The sequence below is a fragment of the Calidris pugnax genome, unplaced genomic scaffold, assembly GCF_001431845.1.
Source record: "Calidris pugnax isolate Ruff unplaced genomic scaffold, ASM143184v1 scaffold24, whole genome shotgun sequence".
In the NCBI taxonomy this organism is placed as follows: domain Eukaryota; kingdom Metazoa; phylum Chordata; class Aves; order Charadriiformes; family Scolopacidae; genus Calidris; species Calidris pugnax.
This window is the reverse complement of record NW_015090922.1, coordinates 1,549,848-1,567,883: the sequence shown is the minus strand read 5'-3', so window position 1 is coordinate 1,567,883 and position 18,036 is coordinate 1,549,848. Positions and strand designations below refer to the sequence as shown.

Sequence of the window (18,036 nt, the reverse complement as noted above, 5' to 3'; positions counted from 1 at the left end):
AATTATTTGCAAGGCCTGGCATCTACCAAGACAAAGGTAAATACAGATACGCTGCTGGCTGCAACTGGCCAGAGGAAGGGCAGTGAAATGAAGTTAGAATTTGAAAAGAGAGCATAAAAAGGGATGGGGATGAATAGACAAAAAAAAAAAAAGAAAAAAAAAGCATTAATCACCAAAGTTTGCTCTGTCCATTATATGGTAGAAATGGAGCGAGTTGAGGAAGAAAATAATGATGGGTGCTAGTGAAAAATGAAGAAAATTCATCTGTAAAGAAAACACATCTGTTCCTAACTCAGGGAATAGCTTCGTACAGATCAAATCTGCTGGTGAAGAATGCAGCCAAACACAGAGTTTATCAATTTTCCTAGACTGACTTGATGTTGGCAAAGGACAGCTGGCCATGCCCTGACAAGCCTCTCTCTGGGGCTCTGAAGAATTTCACACATAACTTTTTTGCTGTGCAAAGTGGCTTGTTATAAAGATCACAGGTATAAGAAAGTTGTCTCACTTGTCACCAATACCGTGCAGGAAATTCGGGGGAAAGAATGTGATGGCCAACTTGGACTTGGAATCAGCAAAAAGATTCCATTTTCTCCCATGAGAAATAGTGGGGAAGTTGAGCTATTGTACCTCGTGTCTCCTTCATTGCCATGTTACTCTTCATTCCTTTTATGTGCAAGATCAACACGGACTGCACGAAGCAAAGAGGAAGGTGAAGCTCTGCTGCAGGTACTCCCTGGGTCTGTGCTTGAGGTTGAGCAAGCTCTACAGAGCTGCCAGAATCTTAATTTTGCTTGATACAGGGTCACAACAGGCTTTGTGTCTATTGTACCTCGTGTCTCCTTCATTGCCATCTTATTCTTCTCTCATGTGCAAGATCAACACGGACAGCATGAAGCAAAGAGGAAGGTGAAGCTCTGCTGCAGGTACTCCCTGGGTCTGTGCTTGAGGTTGAGCAAGCTCTACAGAGCTGCCAGAATCTTAATTTTGCTTGATACAGGGTCACAACAGGGTTTGTGTGGAAAAACAGCTTCATCTGCCCACAGGATGACCTTGCTTACCAGCACACCAATTTCACTTTGATTTTTATTTTTTTTAAAAAAAGGCTTATGTTCTTAAAATACAAATTTCTCACACCTATAGGAAATGATGGTAATGTTCCTGCATTCATCCCTCTGATCTACAACCCGAGCAGAGGTCAGACACCACCCCAAAACGACCACTCTTTGGCCGTTCCCTCTGGTTTCTGGACTTACAGAATCACAGAATCTTCTAGGTTAGAAGGGACCTTAAAGATCATCTTGTCCAACCGTCAACCTAACTGACAAGAATAGACACCCACACAACAAACAAGGATCATCACTAAACCATACCTCCCAGCACTACATCAACCCGTCTTTTGAACACCTCCAGGGATGGTGCCTCAACCACCTCCCTGGGCAGCCCATTCCAATGCCTGAGAACCCTTTCAGTGAAAAAAATTTTCCAAATATCCAGCCTGAACCTCCCCTGGCGCAACTTGAGGCCATTTCCTCTAGTCCTGTCGCCTGTGACTGTGACTCCCCGCTGGCCCCTCACCTCTCCATAGCCATTTCCTCTTGTCCTGTCGCCTGTGACTCCCCACTGGCCCCTCACCTCTCCATGACAGTCCGGCTCTGCACACTCTGCACCGCTTGTTCCATTTACTGCCGGCCGCTGATGAGCATTAAAACGCCTTAAAAACCGCCGCCGGCTCAGTTAATCAAGCACTTCTAAACTATTAATTTAAATCCGCCTTTCACCGGCGCCCGGTTGCGGGAGGCACGGCTCCTCCCCCTCGCCTCAGGCCCGCCTACCCCCGGGCCAGACCCACCACAGGCCGCCTCACCTCCGGGGGGAAGGCGCTGAGGGAGGGGAGAGCCGCCTTCCTATTGGCCGTCTCTCTTCCCACCTTCCCCTCCCATTGGAGCAGAGTGGATTAGTAGGCGGGGACACCCCTCGAGCGACAGCCGCTGCGGCGAATGGGCGAGCGCGCTCGTCCCCCTTGGCCTCGGCGTTGAGGCCGGAGCGCGCTGGAGCCAATGGGAACGGAGGGGAGCGCGGTCCGTGCCGGGAGCAGGTAAACAGCGGCGGGTCGGGCTGCCCCGGTGGGGCCGGGAGGGGGCTCGGTTACCGGCGGGATGGGTTGGGTTGGGTTGGGTTGGGTTGGGTTCTGGCCGTCCTCCCGATAGGGAGGGACGGGGCCTGGCCGGCGTTCTCCCGGGGGCTGGGGCTGGCCGCGCTGCCGGAGCCGTGCGAGGCCGCTCCGCTCCACGCCGGGGCCCGGCAGAAAGGCGGGGGGGGGCGGAAAGGAGGTCCCGCAGCCTTGGCTCGTTGTAGTGAAAGTTATATATGTGTGCTTTTATATATATATATGTGCATATTAGATGTGTGTGTATAGATAAAATACACATTTTTCTATACGTGTTAAATATATACACTTTTTTTATATATATATATATGTGTGTGTGTCTGTATTTCTGCTGGGCGGTGGCGTTCCTGCCTCCAGCCCGGCATTTCATTTGGAAGCGCTGCCGGGAATTCAAAGGAAACTGGTTTTTTTTTTGAGCATTAGAAAGGGCAGCCGGGGGAAGCGCCTGTGGGGGGGCAAGGTCTCCTCCTGGCCTCCGGCTAAGTCTCTGCCTGGCAGGGCTTTTTGAGTCTTTTTTCCCTTTTTTAAAAAATTTTTTTTAAAGTATTTATTGTCTTTTTCTTTCTCTCTCCCCACCAGCTGCTGTGCGGTGGCCATACTGGTCACCTGGGGGGCTGAGGAAGCCCAGCACCTCCTGCTCAGCCCCACGGTGGGTGTCCTTGGGTGTCCCTGCTGTGTCACCCGCTGGCCCGGGGTGTCCCCAGGCAGTGTCCAGGCGAGTAGCTGTTTCTACCCCTTGGGTCTGACCCAGACTTTGAGGTCTGTGGGGCTGTGAGGAGAAGTTGGCTGTTTGCTGCGTTCGGGCTCGATGCTGGCAAAATTGTCCCTCGTCACCCTCTTGGGGAGGGTGTAATTTCAGCTCTGCCAGCAAAATATCCCCTTTGGGGCCAGACGGTGCCTCCCTTGTGGGGCGAAGGAAAGCAGTGCTAGTTCAGCTATGCTGCTGTGCCCTAACGAGGAGAAATAGGGCTACAAATCTCTGCAGCTTCCCATAGTATCTCACATTTTGTTATTTTTGCGTTCTGGAGCTGAAAGCCAACCACTTTTGACCACTGACTCCGTGTGTTTTAAGTTCCCTGTCCTTTCAGCAGCGTGCACATTCTGGCTTTAGTTATCAGCAAGCGCCTGGAAATCTTTCCCCCTAATTTTGGTCTTAACTTAGGATTTCTTCAAAGATTTTTTTCCCCTCTTCTTCATATTTACCAGCAGCAGAGATTACCAAAGCTGAAACTGAGGAGATCAGGCTGTCAATGCCAGCCCAAAGCCTTTCCTCGATCTAAATATAGCAAAGGAAAACTAATTCTCTCCGTTTAACTGCCATTAAAGAGAACAACAATGCGTCTAAGCAGGAATTTTAGCTCTCAAGGGGATTATTAAATATTCTGCCAGCCTATAGCAGCTGTTCTGTGCTGTGTGTTGTACTGGTGTTATCTGCGGTGGATGAAACGCAAAGCAAAGGATTTAGGTGGGTTCGTGGGTTGAAATTAAAAGGCAAACTGAGGCTGGATCCTAACGTTAGTGTGAATTGCCCCAGTTTCATCAAAGTCCATAAACTTGATTTATCGCAGTTGAGGAGAGAGGTCCCTTGCACAGAGGGTATCTGGAACGAGAGAAATGGTGAGTCCTGCTCTCCCGCGGGCTTCACAAGACAGCTATAAAGCAGGAGTTGTATTCCCACCTCAGCTGCTCCGTTAGAAGAAGTACTTACTACTGACCTAGTTCTTGTTCTCTTTCATTTTTGCCGTGTGGTTTTGAGAGTTTGGTCTTTTGCCTCTTAAACATTGTGTCATTTTGAGAGTTTGGTCTTTTGCCTCTTAAACTTTGTGTCATTATATTATTGTTTTTTAATTTTTTTTTTTTTGGGATGGGACCTAATGGTTTGAATGCATCCACAGAGGAAAAGAGGAAAACCTTGCCTGATTCCTGCTGGGGCAGTTTGATGATGGTTTGGCTCGTGTTGTTCACCTCCTTTGTTTATTGTGTTTGGTAGACTGTGCTCTATAGCTTTCTGTGAATATAGATAAAGCTTGCATTTCCAGGTGGGTGTGAGAGCGACCAGGCTGGTCCTTCCTCCCCTGAAGGACCCACTTGCTTAAACCAAAGCTCTCTCCGGCAGCCGGCACAGCCTTGGTGCCAGTTCAAAGTACAGCTCTGATGAATAAATAGTGGCGTTAGACAAATTCTGTGGTGGGGAGGGATGGTGTTCCTGCCTCTGCAAACTGTATGTCAAACACCCCCCCGCCACAGGAGCTCCTGTAAAATCCCAGCTACGTCGGAGTCTGTTTGTGACAGTCCTCACTGAAACCAAAGCCTTGTAAATAAGGGACAGTAAAGCTGTGTTCAGGCCTGAGGCTGCTGATGACCAGAAGGATTTTTGCATCTTTGCATTTGTCCGTCTCCTTGTTGAGGGACAATAACAGAAAAAGTCCAGCTGTGTTACAACATAAGATTCTTTTTCCGTGTAATTGTGGCAGTCAGTAATTAGTACGGTGGTTTTGCTACTGTTTTAACTCCTCCAGTGGGCACAACTAGGGTGTTGAAAGTAGGCTAATTGGCTGTCCCTTCTAAATCCTCTGCAGAATTGCTCTGTTCGCGTAGCAAAAACTGTGTTGTGGTTTCTTGAATGCTGGGAGAAAAAGTTCTTTAGTATTTTCAAACTATCAGAGAGCAGATCTTTATTTGTTTCCCTGGTTTGTGACACGGGGAGAAGGTTTTGAGAGTTGTTTAAATTCTGTGGGTCACAAATCCCATGGCATGCATAACTTAACCTGTTCACAGATCCAGAAGTATGTCACGATTGAATGACTTTATGTACCTGGCTTTCTTAAAGAAGAGCTAAGTCCTGAAACTGAACCAGAATCTCAGTTCTCAACTCTAAATTATGAGCATATTCAGCTGGTAGACCATGTTAAGCAGCTGGAGTGGAGATTTTGGGCACTCACACAGTAAGAGCACAGTATTACTGTGAAACTGACTGGCCTGGCTCGAGGGTTACCCCTTTGTTTCCTGTAACTGTACCACTTTTATCACTGAGAGGAACAAAATGATATGAAGGGCTTGGAAGACAAGGTTTCACTTGGGCAGATTGGCATTCTAAAATTTCTTGAAGGTGCCAGATGTATTGAGGAGGTTGTGAAAGACAGGGGAATCTGCTGCTCCTCCCTCTTTTCTTCCTCCAAAATGATTTTCAGATTCTGTGGTGAAAAGCAAGAATATCTCACAGATCTTCGAAGTATCCACTCTGACCTCTCAAGCTGTCTGGTAGACAGCATAATGTACTGGTTGGACAGGGAATACATGATTCAGATTTAAGTGACAGCGTCCAAGTCATGTGGCTTCTTCAGCTTCCTCTGCTGAGCTGGAAACATACAAGCTTTTTGTCGCAAGATACTTGGGTAAAATCCTGCAGAGGAGGAGGTGTTCTTGTAGATATTACAGCTTTACAATGCGTTAGAGGTCTGGTTTTGGTTAAGGACAGATGGCTGAGAATCGGAAGGCGACTGAATTATCCTTATTTACTTCAGTTACTTTGTTAAGCTGACTCAATAAATGGGAAAAGGAATTTTCCTACCACCTGCCTTTAGAGCTTCCTGAAGTACTGGCTTGAAGGTTGGTTTGTAATATCCAAGGCAGTGCACCTTTTCTCTCTGGTGTCTAGAAAGACGAGCTGTTCCTTTCCTCTCCACGCTGTGCCACTGCTTTGCTTGTTTTTCTGCACAGCAGTAGGTGGAAAGAGGCCAAACTTTTCTAGCCCTGACTTTTATACTTCTGAGTTGTTGCCCATCCAAGTGGTTTTGCTTTTAATCACAAGGCAACATAAGGAAGGGAAAAAAAAAAAGTGGCTCACCTATGGAGACAGGTCTTTTTCTTTCTACACAAACCTCTCCTTGTCCATCGGCAAAGAGAAGAACCGCTTATGAAAATCATCCAGTTAATAAACAGTTGTAACAGGGAAGATGGCATGTAATTCCTGGTTAGTGGCTTGTGTAAAGCCAAGGCTCCGGGTTACTAAGAAACTTCTGATGCTTGCGGGAGCGTTGCGTGAGAGCTGAGCTCTCTCTGCTTTCTAGCAGGCAGCCAGCCTTTGAGGCGAAGCTTTGTTTGGCCCATGCAAAACCAACTTTAAGCTCTGAGGAACCACCTTTATGAAAATGAAGGTGTACTAATGGGAAAGGGACAATAGAGAGGCAGCAACTGTGAAAGCTGTGGTGAAGAAAAAGGATTAATTTGCTTCAGGGCTGCGTTTTGCTGTTCTCCCTGACCGTAAAAGTCACTGGGTTGTCATGCCTGGGGTGACAGCAGGCTAAATCAGCTGTTAGAAGGAGATGGAGCTACACAGCGTGCTGTAGCCTCCCTGCTGAAATTGCATCTCCTCTTCAGACTTCCAGATGCGTGCGCTGTAGTGTTCACTGTTCCTCATTTCTTCTGCTCTGCTTGTCCCCTCAGCCTCGAGTAGCACTTGGACGTGCTCCTCCTGAGTGCTCCCTGGGAAGTCGACCATGATCACGTTCATGAACAACTCGGACAGCGAGGAGGAGCCCTGCAATGAGAGAACATCTCTGATGTCTGCAGAGAGCCCTCCGGTACCCTCCTACCAGGATGGTCTGCAAGCCTCGGAAGCAGGGGGAGCACAGGCACATAGGGTAGGTCTGCGGCCTTCCCGGGGAGGGAAAAAATAAGGTGTGATGGTGGATATAGCCCTGCTACCCCTTCATCCCTCCCAGCAGAGTCTGGCTTTGGCCAGTGCTGTTCCTCTGGTGTCCCTCTCTCAGCCAGCAGCAACAGTGCCTGTTCCCATTTCCTCCGGTATGACTTCTCCCCTCCTTTTTAACTCCATATATACTCCTCCCTTTTCCTTCCTTTTGGTAAAGATACGGGCTTTTAATCAGTACCTGATGCACATATGATTCTGGCAGGATATCCTTTTTAGCCTTCTTGTTTTGCCAGCAAATGCTTTGTCTGCTCTGGTCAAATGCAGCCAGTCCTGCTGCCAGCAAAGCAGCAGGGAAAAGCAAGCGTAGCGTTGCTGTGGGAGGAGGAACAGATCAAGCTTATGCCACCTCAGATGACATTTCTTCTCTCAGTTCTGAGCACCTTGCCCTTCATGTGTCCATCTACATATTTGCACTTGCAGAAGCCTTTAGAAAACCATGGTTTTGGTTAAAAAACCTCCATTACAGCCTGTTTGTATTGGAGTTTATAATTGCATTGCCTCAGTTGGTACTGTCCTATTAGGAACAAGTTGAAATATGATGGAATGAAGCTTTGAACACAAAGAAAAGAAGGTCTTACATATTTGCTAATGTTTCTTTTCAGAAGAGGCGAACAGGTAGCAGCCGTAGCCCTAACAATATTGCTGATGGGGATGTGTCCAACTCGGGTGTTCCAGTGAGAGAAAGCGCCTCGGAAAACGAAGAGGAGGAACTGACTCTGAAATATGGAGCAAAGCATGTAATCATGCTCTTTGTGCCTGTCACCCTTTGTATGATTGTTGTCGTCGCCACCATAAAGTCAGTGCGCTTCTATACGGAGAAAAACGGGCAGCTGTAAGTGGGGTCTTCAAAATAGGCTCGAGTACGTGGGATCCCTTGCTTTACACACACGTTCCACGCACGCACCTATGTCTGCGTGCACAGAGTGTAGCCGTGGCAGGTTGGGAGAACCTTTACACAGCTAAAGGTGGCTGTGTAAACACACAGAGATCTTACTAAAGGGTGCTACGCTCATCTGTGGAAGTTTTTTCCATGCCTGCGTTATACTGATTCATTAGCACTGTCATTAGGGCACCTTAAGTGAAGCTTGTGAGCAGCATAATAACGAAGTTGCTTCACGCGGCAGGCTGAACTCCTAGTCTGGTCACTCGCTAGCTGGCAGCAATCAGGGAAGAGCATCTTCATTTGGATGAGTGTTTCATTTCCTGACGCCATTTCTGGTTCCTAGAGACTTGTGGTGTGGATACGTAATTCCATCCAGCTCTTGCTGACCGTGTACTGTGAGCACTCCTGGGGCTCAACCTGGGCTTCACCAGGCGGGTGGAGAAATAGGGACTGTGGTTCCCTTTGAACTGAACCAAAGGAAACAAAATCGGGGGGCTGCGGGGTGATGAGAGGGGATAAGAGTCCAAGACTCTCCTACCAAGTGTGGAAAGAAAGGGTCTCCCCCCTGGGATGTATCCTTATAGTTATCATGGAGAGGGCCCAGAGCATGCGATAAAAATTTGCGGCCTGGACAGAAGTTACTAAACTTAAATGATGTAATTAACGCTCTAGGTCTTTTTTTTAGAGCTCTGCCAGCCGCAGCTTCTCTGTAGGAATGTCCTTTTGATAGAGACCACTAATCTTTAGCTGATAATTAACTGGAGCCCAGCCTTTTCAGAGGCTACGTCTCATGTTTGCTGTCCTTGGCAGTCACACCTCCCTTTCTTTCCAACACGCAGAGAGGTCTGGTTTTATCTTGGGGCAGTTACTTAGAATATATGTACTTTATGTGGCTTTTGCTTTATATTGCAGGATCTACACCCCTTTCAGTGAGGACACCCCTTCCGTAGGCCAACGTCTCTTGAACTCGGTGTTGAACACCATCATAATGATCAGTGTCATCGTTGTGATGACGGTGTTCCTAGTTCTGCTGTATAAATACCGCTGCTACAAGGTAAAGCGTTCCTGCTGGAGTGTTTTCCACCTACATGCTACAAATCTGAGTTCAAGTGGGGCTTGCAGGTCAGGGAGAAATACAGGCAGTGCTCTGGCTAGTCCACGCTTAGTCATAGCAAGAATGGTATTGTACAGAAGCCTTTGGCAGCGGTGATGGAGCTGTGCCCCCAAATATACTTTGCTTTTATTTTGTCACTAATGGTAGGCTCTTAAAACCAAGGCTTGACTTTATTTAAGTCAGGTCTGAGTCTTCTCCATCTGATCATGAAGTTTTGCAGTTTGTACGAGCGGACTAAGTTATACCTTTTACTGCAAACACCTTCTCTTAGGAAGTTTCAGGCAAGCTTTGTGGGACCTGGTTGGTGTTCTTCCTGCCTGTAGAAGCTCTGGTGGCAGGGGACAGGGCTTGGAGGGAAAGGCACATCCAGGTTTTGTGGTGCTCAGGGCCTTGGGAAATTGGAGGAGGAGTGAAGGAGCCTGTAGGGCAATAGTCTGTCAATAGTGCATGCAGTGCTGTGACCTGTGTGAGTGGTAACAGCCCCTTCAGTCACTGTTTCTTCTTGCCCTTGATAGTTCATCCATGGCTGGCTGATCCTGTCCTCTTTGATGCTGCTCTTCCTCTTTACCTACATCTATCTCGGGTAAGTGGGAATGATGCAGGTAACCTGGCAGTTCAGGGCTGCTTCATCTCTCTGCAGAAAATCCCCAACTTGAACAAGGGAAGGGATGTTCAAAAATTGTTAGAATGAGACCTCATTTTCCATTTAAAAAAAAAAAAAGCTGTCTTTGATAGGCAGTGCCTGATTTTTCAGTGCCTACTCTACAGAAATCACTGGGAAGTGATACCATGAGCATGAAACGAACAGGCTGAACCTTGTGGTATGGGACCCCTGCTTTATGCATTGAGACAGAAGTGGAGAGGAACTTTATGTACTGAGTTAGTTCTCTGATTTGCCTTGCCTTTTTCTCAAGAGAGCAAATGGTTTCAAGCTCGTTCCTTTAGCTCCCAGCTCAGGTAGAACTTTTAACTTTAACTCAGGTAAGCTTTTAACTCACTAGTGGCACTTGTTGAAGTGCTGAGAGCAGCAGTTGGCCACAAGGCAAGTTCCCCTTTCATGATGAGAGCTGCTTCTGTCCTGCTTCCTCCTTTGAGTGTCAGTCCGTCTTATTGCTCAGCTAAACTTTCTTCTTGTATTCCAGTGAAGTATTGAAGACTTACAACGTGGCCATGGATTACCCCACTCTGTTTCTAGTCATCTGGAATTTTGGAGCTGTTGGAATGATTTGCATACACTGGAAAGGTCCCTTGCAGCTCCAGCAAGCATATCTCATTATGATCAGTGCTCTAATGGCACTGGTTTTCATTAAATATCTACCTGAGTGGTCAGCGTGGGTGATTCTAGGTGCAATCTCCATCTATGGTAAGTCTGGGTTGTGACTTTCGAGGTGTGGCTTGTGGGGAGGTTACTCTGAGGCAATCTCAGGCCTGTGTATGTCATTCAAAATCACATTTTATGTGGCTGACGGCTTTAGAAAGAGGCAGATGGGCAATTAGACTTCCTGGCTTGTCTCTTGCTGACTGTTCGTGTACCTACTGCGTTCCTATCATGTCTTTCAAGGTGGAACACCGAGTCAGGGAAGTACTGAACCGCATCTGACTGCGTGGTAGGGGTGGTTGGATTTTTATCAGTCGCAACCTGATAGTCTTGCACGTTTCCTTCACGGTTATCAAGAGATCATGGATTTTTGGTATGAGTGAAAAGTTTCAGGAGAACCTGCAGAACAAGAGGTAGCCGGGAGGTAACATTAGGATTGGTGAGGAGAGAGGGCAGGCAAAGAGGAGCTGGACCAAAGGCCTCTATTGGTGTGAAACACGGAGTCAATGTACGTGGTGAAGGGTTGTGGAACGTGAACAAGGTACCCCCAGTCCTCCTTTAATTAAATTCAACACCTTGACAGAACTCTGTCATCTACTTTCAAAGAAATAACACGGTATTCTCAAGAGGCTTTTTATAGGATTAGCACAATGAAAACTCTTTTATTATTACATTAAGCTGTGGGGATGGTATTTTAAGTGAACGACATCTTCAGGGACTAGCACAGCTAGAGTTATGCAAAGCAGCAGAAACTGCCATTCAGGAAATCATTCAGTTAATATTTATAGATGTAATTTTGAGGGAAAAATAGCTTTTTAAAGATTAAGAATGTAAAATAATCCTGATAGTTTGAGATGAGATTGTCTGGCCCTTTTCTCTTTGCAGACCTGATGGCTGTTCTCTGTCCCAAGGGGCCACTGAGAATGCTGGTAGAAACTGCACAGGAGAGAAATGAGCCCATTTTTCCTGCATTAATATATTCCTGTGAGTAAAATTAGAATGTTTATGTTTTTAGACAGATTAAACTCGCAACCTTTTTTGTGTCAAACCAAAAAGCACTATTTTAGCTACTTCTTTGCCCTAATATTGGTGTGCATTTATGTTCCGGAACAGACTGTTTATAGAAGGCCTTGTTTATTGATTTAAATGGTGCTAAGTCTAATTAGCCAAGGGGACTCCATGTTTGCCTTATGAAACTGAAATGTTCAAAAGTAGACTTAACCCTTTGTGAATACAGTGCAGAACGTGCCCCTTTGTTCTGCACACAAAAACCTGGGTTAGATGGACAGAAGTGTTTGCAAAGTTCATCATTAGATGATGGAAAAAAAGCTTCGTTAGGGGATGCTCACTGAATAGACTTACTCCTTTTGCATATTCTTCATAGACACACTTTAAAGGTGTGATGAGGTTTTATTCTTCCTATAGCCCCCTCTTGCTCTGTGCACGGTACCTAATGGCAGTACTTAGAATATATTAGCTTTATTGTTCCTTGTGTGGCTGCTTGCTTTGTAGAGGGCTTTATTCAAGTATTACGCTGCAAAAAAAAAAAAGAGTTGTCTCTTCTCTGGCTTGCTTGGACTATCTAACCATGATGATGTCTGGTGCCTCTGAGACAATCTAGATGAAGTCTCTCCTATGTTTTAGTTAATAAATGAGTTTCTCTAAAGGAGAATGCAATTCTGAACAAAAAGTTCTTGTGGAGATCGTCAGCGTCTCCATTGCAAGACCACATCCTGTGGCTCCCTCTAGATGCAAAAACATCACCTCTGCTGAGCTTGTAGTGGAAAAGCAGGCACTGTGTTTGCCTTGGCTTATTTTGTCTAGTTTAGCTTCTATAAAAACAGGAAGGCTGGTGCATACTTAAATAAGCAGCTGATTTGAATTCCCTTCCACTGATTTCAGAATGGTTTGTATTCCTTCTTAATTTAGGGATCCATCTCAAGAATAAACCCCTCAAACATCCTTTAGTTGTTCTTGGAACCAAAACAGAAATAGCCAATATTTTGAGAGGAAACAACCAAAAAACACAAACAGGCAGAGAGAAAGCTGGCACTCTGGCAGCTCCTGCTTATCCCTCGCTCGTGGGCTTTACCTTTAGCAGAACAGGAGGAGTAAGTGGTGTATGTTAACCTCTGGTTACCTTTTGTAATGCCATCATTTCCTGGGCAATTCTTTTCTTTGAAGAGAAGAGTCAGGAGCCAGGAAGAAAAAAAGGAGATGAGGACCCCGGTTCTGCATTTTTGCTTTCTTTAGCCTGCAGAGAAGACTATATTGACTCTTAGCCATTTGTGCTCTAGGACTTTCTTAAAAACTGAATGGATGCACTGTCTTAATTTTCTCCCCACCTTGCCTTCCATGTGCCTAAGAAAACCAGCAAAGAGTGAGTGTTTTAAAAGCATTTACAGGGGCAAGAGCTTGTGTACTTTTAGGGACAGCTCAATACTTAGCTCCTCTGAGCTGTAGTGACGGATGTTTTATGTAGCTAATTGCTTTCTCTCTTTCTTCTAGCTGCTATGATGTGGACAGTTGGGATGGCCAAGCCGGACACAGCAGCAAGAGGACCAAGTCAGCAGACGTGGGATGCAGGTTTGCTTGCGTGTCACTCTTCTATACAGAGCACTGTCCCATGGAAATAATGTGTATGTTTGAGGCTGCAAGTAAATGTAAGCCTCTGAATCCTGACCGATGCATTTTTTTCCGGTGATGTTACATTAGTTCCAGAGCTTGGTGATGTTCTGAAACCTGCTGTTAGTACTGGCAGTAAAGATGACCAGATGACGTAGGAAGCTTCAGTATTCAGGCTGCCTTTATTTAAAAAACCAAGCAACCAACTAAAAACCACACATCTTCAGATGTACCGAAGTCAAAGCTGAGAGTGGGCTAGTGGGGGGTTACATTTTTAGTAGCTGGGGATCGTAAATTACAACACAGGCTCATAAAGACACTGCCAATGAGCTGGTGAACTGAAGTGCATTGCAGTGTATGGCATTCAGGCCACTGCCAGGGAACAGACCTGCTTTTACGGAGCTGTAAGTGCAGCACGGCTTACCCTGCCAAAGAAAATCAGTGTCTTTACATTTACTCTTGGGTAAAGGCTTATGTTTGGGCAGTTGCCCAACGGTGGCTGGTGTGTTCCAAGTTTACATTCTGGTTGGTCCTGTGGTAATTTTTTTGCCTTTGTTTTTATCTTCTTGAAATGCAAGTTAACCTGCAGTTCCTAAGGTGATGGAATAAAATCCGACTTGTGGTGTCAGGAGGATTTCCCACCTGATCCTGTTGCACTTCAGAGATGACAGTACCTTTTTATGTTAAGGCAATAAATGTATGCTAAGGCTTACAATTTAACGTGCCGCTTATTTCAGGATAAAGCAGCTGGCATACTAACAAACCATGGGGGACACAATCCTGCTTTGAAAATGGACACAAAGCAGGAGCAAAGCACATGCTGAGGCATACAGAATGCCATTGAGGGAGCTTTGTCTCCCCCAGATCAGTGTCTGCTCGCATCTGCAGTGGCAGCATCCCGTCAGACTGACATGAACTGGAAAGTTTGAGTGCTTCTGAAAAACAGGAACTATCAGATAAAGTACTGTATCACAGACTGGCTGCATCCAAAAGTACTACCAAGGTCTCTATTAGATGTGTTTTAAAGGACAAAAAACCCCTCCCTAAATCTGTGAACGACGAAATATGTCCATTTGCTACGTGTGAACACCCAGGCCTGATGTTAATGTGACTCAGGGCAGAACTTTTCTCATAAATGGCAGTCCTCTTAGTCATCCATTTTTGTCATACTACCAGTTACGAAATACCTGAGCACGTACCCTTCCAACTGTTTCAAATAATAGCACATGTGTTTTTCTCAAACTCACTAAATGTCTCTGCTTGAACTGGTCCTGATGAAAGAAATACAGAAACAAAGGGCTTACCCATTCCAGAGAAGCTTCACAGAAGTGTGGATTTCATGCATTAAAACAAGTTATAAATATAGCTAACTCTTGCATTTCTTTTTTTGGGGCTGCTCTTCTTGTGGAACCAAGCTGAGGATGGGAGAGAGAACCACAGGAGCCCTTTGCATGCAGACTCTCAGAGGTCAGAGACGAGGAGTCCTGGCCCAACCCGGCCCATCACTTCTTTCGAGGAGCTCGAGGAGGAGGAAAGTAAGGGAAGCTTCATACCTTGTTTTTCGTATAGTCAGTTGGCACCTGGCATTTTTACTTGTGGTTAACACTGTTACCCTCTGTGGCCTAATTGCAGTGAATTGGAAGAATAGTGACTTGTTAAGCAGCAAAGATCTAAGCCTGACTGTATCACTTCTTGCTGCTGCAGTATCTGTTCTGGGATTGTAGTGTCAGTGACATCTCTTGGCTACGCAGACAATTTAAGCAGTAACCTTCACCTGCTCCCCAGGGGACGAGAATTTGTTCGTGAGGAAGCAAAACAAGAAGAGCAGAAGTAACACATTGTTGTCTTTGTTCCACTTCTCTCAGGGGGTGTGAAGCTGGGCCTCGGAGACTTCATTTTTTACAGCGTGCTCGTCGGGAAAGCAGCTGCCACAGCTAGTGGAGACTGGAACACCACTCTGGCTTGCTTTGTAGCCATCCTCATAGTAAGTGAGCAAGCTTTTCAAAACTCTGTTACAGCCTGTTTAGGTGTTGCCAGAAGTACCAGCAGCTGAGCGGTGCTAAACCTGTGCAGGTAACGTGCTGGGTCTTTAGGAGAAACCACCAGTGGATTTCCCAACTTGATGCTGGCCATAAAGGCAGGCTTTAAACAGCCACTCGGAGAAGATGAATGATAAGGGCTGAGAGGGGAGGATTCCCAAGAGTAGAGCCAAGTGTGGAGATGGTGGGGGGTGAAACATCCCCAGGGAAAACAGTTACAGCTGAACTGTTAGTATCTTTGCTTTAGTGTTAAAGACTGGGGACTTCTGTCAGCCCCAAGAGTCAATATTATGAACTCCACGTTGATTACCCAGTGTAGTTGAAAAGGTTAACTACCTTTTGTGAAGGAGAATGGCTAAATAAGAGGATGAAGACCTATTTTGTTCTTGTGTTCACGCTGGGGAAAAAAAAACAGGAAGGAAGGAGACTTAAAAAATCCATGGAAATTATTATTAAAAGCAGATGACAGTCATATTGTAACTGCTAAATACTCAGCCCTGCCAGGTATAATGACCACACACTGTTCACACTGTTGAGCTTTCACCTAGGTAGAAAATAATTACTAGGAACTTGCTGTTTACACCAACAACTTCAGAGAAACTAACCAGAAGGGCAACGGCAGGAGTTCTAGATGGTAGAAGAAAATGAATTGTCATGTCTTCCTTGGGCCTCTGTTTCCCCATTCAGATCCCAAGGATGGTGAAAGAGAGTGACTTTCTTTTGTGAAGATCATGGATCAAAAAGCATGAGGACTAACAAATAAAGTGTATTGAGAGTAGCTTTTCTACCTCACTGGTCAGAGAAACCCATAGGATCAGCTTAGCTCCGTATTCTGGGGTTCAGGGCACTTTTGCTGGGACAAATGCACTCTCTTGTCTGTCCATGTGGCCAAATGACCCATTCTATTTCTTCTATGGTGGTGTGTAATTTTTTGGAGCCTGGTGTCTCTGAAGTTTTGTCATCACAAAGGAAGAAAAAAGGGCTCAAATGAGAGAAGGAATCCATGCCTAAATGCACTTAGCAATACTGTCCACTCAAAAGGTACAAAAGCTTTCACACATGCTCAAGAAAACAGATCTTGGCCTGCTATCCAGAATTCACCTATCACAGTAAGCAATACAGTCAAAAAACCAGCAGTGGATATTTTGGTTTTGGGTGGTTTTTTTGTTCTTTTTTTTACCCCAAGAGACCTGGAAAACTGTGAAGGTGTTAGAAGTACATGCTACTGTGTATTAGTCCTCCAGAGTATCTCCTTATCTATGCAGTTCACCAGGATTATGTGCTTTTATCTACTGGATCAGTACTTCATGCATAATGGCATACAACAAAATGCAAAATAACCTGTAAATGAATTAACCTCTTGGGGTCAGGTGTATATCAGCACTAGCTGTTTGTACTGCTTCCTCAGCAAAGAGCTGGGCTCAAGATTGCTGAAGAAAATACCCGGCCAACTTGTGTGAAAGCTGGGCCACTGGTAGCCCAGGTGGGCTTCAATTGTGGTACAGTGTGTATAGCTTATTATTTTTATATTAGCTTGATGACAGATACGTTTCTGGGCTTCTCACTATATCTCCTTTTTTATTCTCTTCTCTCTGGCAGGGTTTATGCTTGACTCTTTTATTACTGGCTGTTTTTAAGAAAGCGCTGCCTGCTCTTCCCATCTCCATCACCTTTGGCTTGATCTTTTACTTCTCGACAGACAACCTCGTGCGACCGTTCATGGACACCCTGGCCTCCCACCAGCTGTACATTTAGAAGAAGTGGGAACTAGAGGATTCTTTTTTAAAGCTTTGCTGTGAAGTATGGTTACACTGTTTGGAATAAGTCATAAAGTTTTACACTTAGTGCCATATATTTGTAAGGAAAACACTAACTGTGTGACAGTGATGTGTACTAAAAAATCTAATAGTTATGTGTTGAACTGAGAATTTTGCCCAGGCCTCTTGGACCCCAGTGAAAAACCTGGCTCACTGCTGGTGGCAGAGCATTATTTTTATGTTATTTGATGTGCACGTTGGCTGCTGTGAGCACAGAAAGTTGTACGTAGCACGGGACACTGGAGAGGTGAAGGGTCTGATCTGTGCTTCCAGAAGCTAAAGCATTTTAGCCCTGGTATTGCAGTCAAGTTTAACTGCCCTCTGGAATTGCTAACACTTCACACTTTGGAAATGTTGTGCAAACGTGTGGTTCGAGTAAGTGGTAATCAGAAAAAGCAGAGCAGTCAGTGTGCTCAGAACGGAGCAGTGCTTTACATCTGGTTGTGAGCATTACAGAAGCGAGGTTGGGCTTTAGAACCTGGCTTCTGCGCACACAGTTTCTGTTGAAATTGCCCCAAATGGCTATTTATTCTGACCCCTGTGAGCCATGATGGATCTAGACGGGATGGTGGGACGTTTAGACATCAGGCTCCTGGTTCTGAGGGCACCCAGCACTGCAGGTAACAGCTGAGGGCAGGGCTGTTCCATCTGGTGCATTGCATCCTCAGTGTGGGAAAACAAATACCTTTTTTTTTTCTGTCTTCTCCCAGCATTTTATCTTTTTGTAAATCTTTTTCTGGGTCCATACGACAATCTTCAAATTACCGTAAGGTGGAAATTACTGCACAACTCCAGTAAATCAGTTGACCTGTAACTTCTTGTGTGTATTTCTGGTCTCATTTCTGTGCATTGTTGTAACCACTCCAAAAAAAGATTTACCTTCCTTTTATGAAGATGTCCTCTTTCACTGATAGAGGCTTGGTTTACCTACTTTTTGGTACTGTTTAAAGATGATTTTTTTTCTTTCACTGATAGAGGCTTGGTTTACCTACTTTTTGGTACTGTTTAAAGATTATTATTTTTTTTAAATTACAAATTTTAAAAAGGCTATTTAATGTCAAAGGGACTCTTTTGGAAATACCCTGTCATAGTTTGTATCAAAATACGGGGGTGCAAGCTTTAATCTGCTGTTACATTACTCCACATAAGGCATCGTTAATGCTAGGGATATTTATACAGCCTCAAGTGAGTTCATTTACAAAAATAAATAATAAAATCACAGTACTTTTGCCAGTAAAAAATACAGGTCTGACTGAACCTTACTATTTTCTCCACTTCTAAAAATCACTTCATTTCTACTCCAAGCCAATTTTTTAAAAATAGCCAAGTTCTGTGATACTTTTTTTTCTTTTCTTT

The 18,036-nt window shown here is 45.2% G+C and overlaps 1 protein-coding gene and 1 long non-coding RNA gene across 3 annotated transcripts in view; one reads left to right on the top strand and one right to left on the bottom strand.

The window, feature by feature from the left end:
- The first annotated feature begins 2,013 nt into the window (after positions 1-2,013).
- PSEN2 (presenilin 2) lies at positions 2,014-17,569 on the top strand. 2 transcript variants are annotated; one of them, XM_014950875.1, is made up of 11 exons: positions 2,014-2,098; positions 6,617-6,813; positions 7,487-7,716; positions 8,680-8,821; positions 9,397-9,464; positions 10,024-10,244; positions 11,085-11,183; positions 12,708-12,785; positions 14,240-14,359; positions 14,690-14,808; positions 16,463-16,618. In XM_014950875.1, the coding sequence occupies exons 2-11, from the start codon at positions 6,670-6,672 to the stop codon at positions 16,616-16,618; spliced, it is 1,377 nt and encodes a 458-aa protein (XP_014806361.1). In that variant the 5' UTR covers positions 2,014-2,098; positions 6,617-6,669. The 2 variants fall into 2 exon arrangements, with proteins under 2 accessions (XP_014806361.1, XP_014806362.1); XM_014950876.1 differs by lacking the exon at positions 2,014-2,098 and having other exon boundaries at positions 6,625-6,813; positions 16,463-17,569.
- Positions 12,988-18,036, bottom strand: part of LOC106893154 — a 17,705-nt gene continuing 12,656 nt past the window's right edge. Inside the window, exon 4 of the long non-coding RNA XR_001413006.1 lies at positions 12,988-15,260. This is a non-coding gene — a long non-coding RNA (uncharacterized LOC106893154). The remainder of the gene's footprint in view (positions 15,261-18,036) is intronic.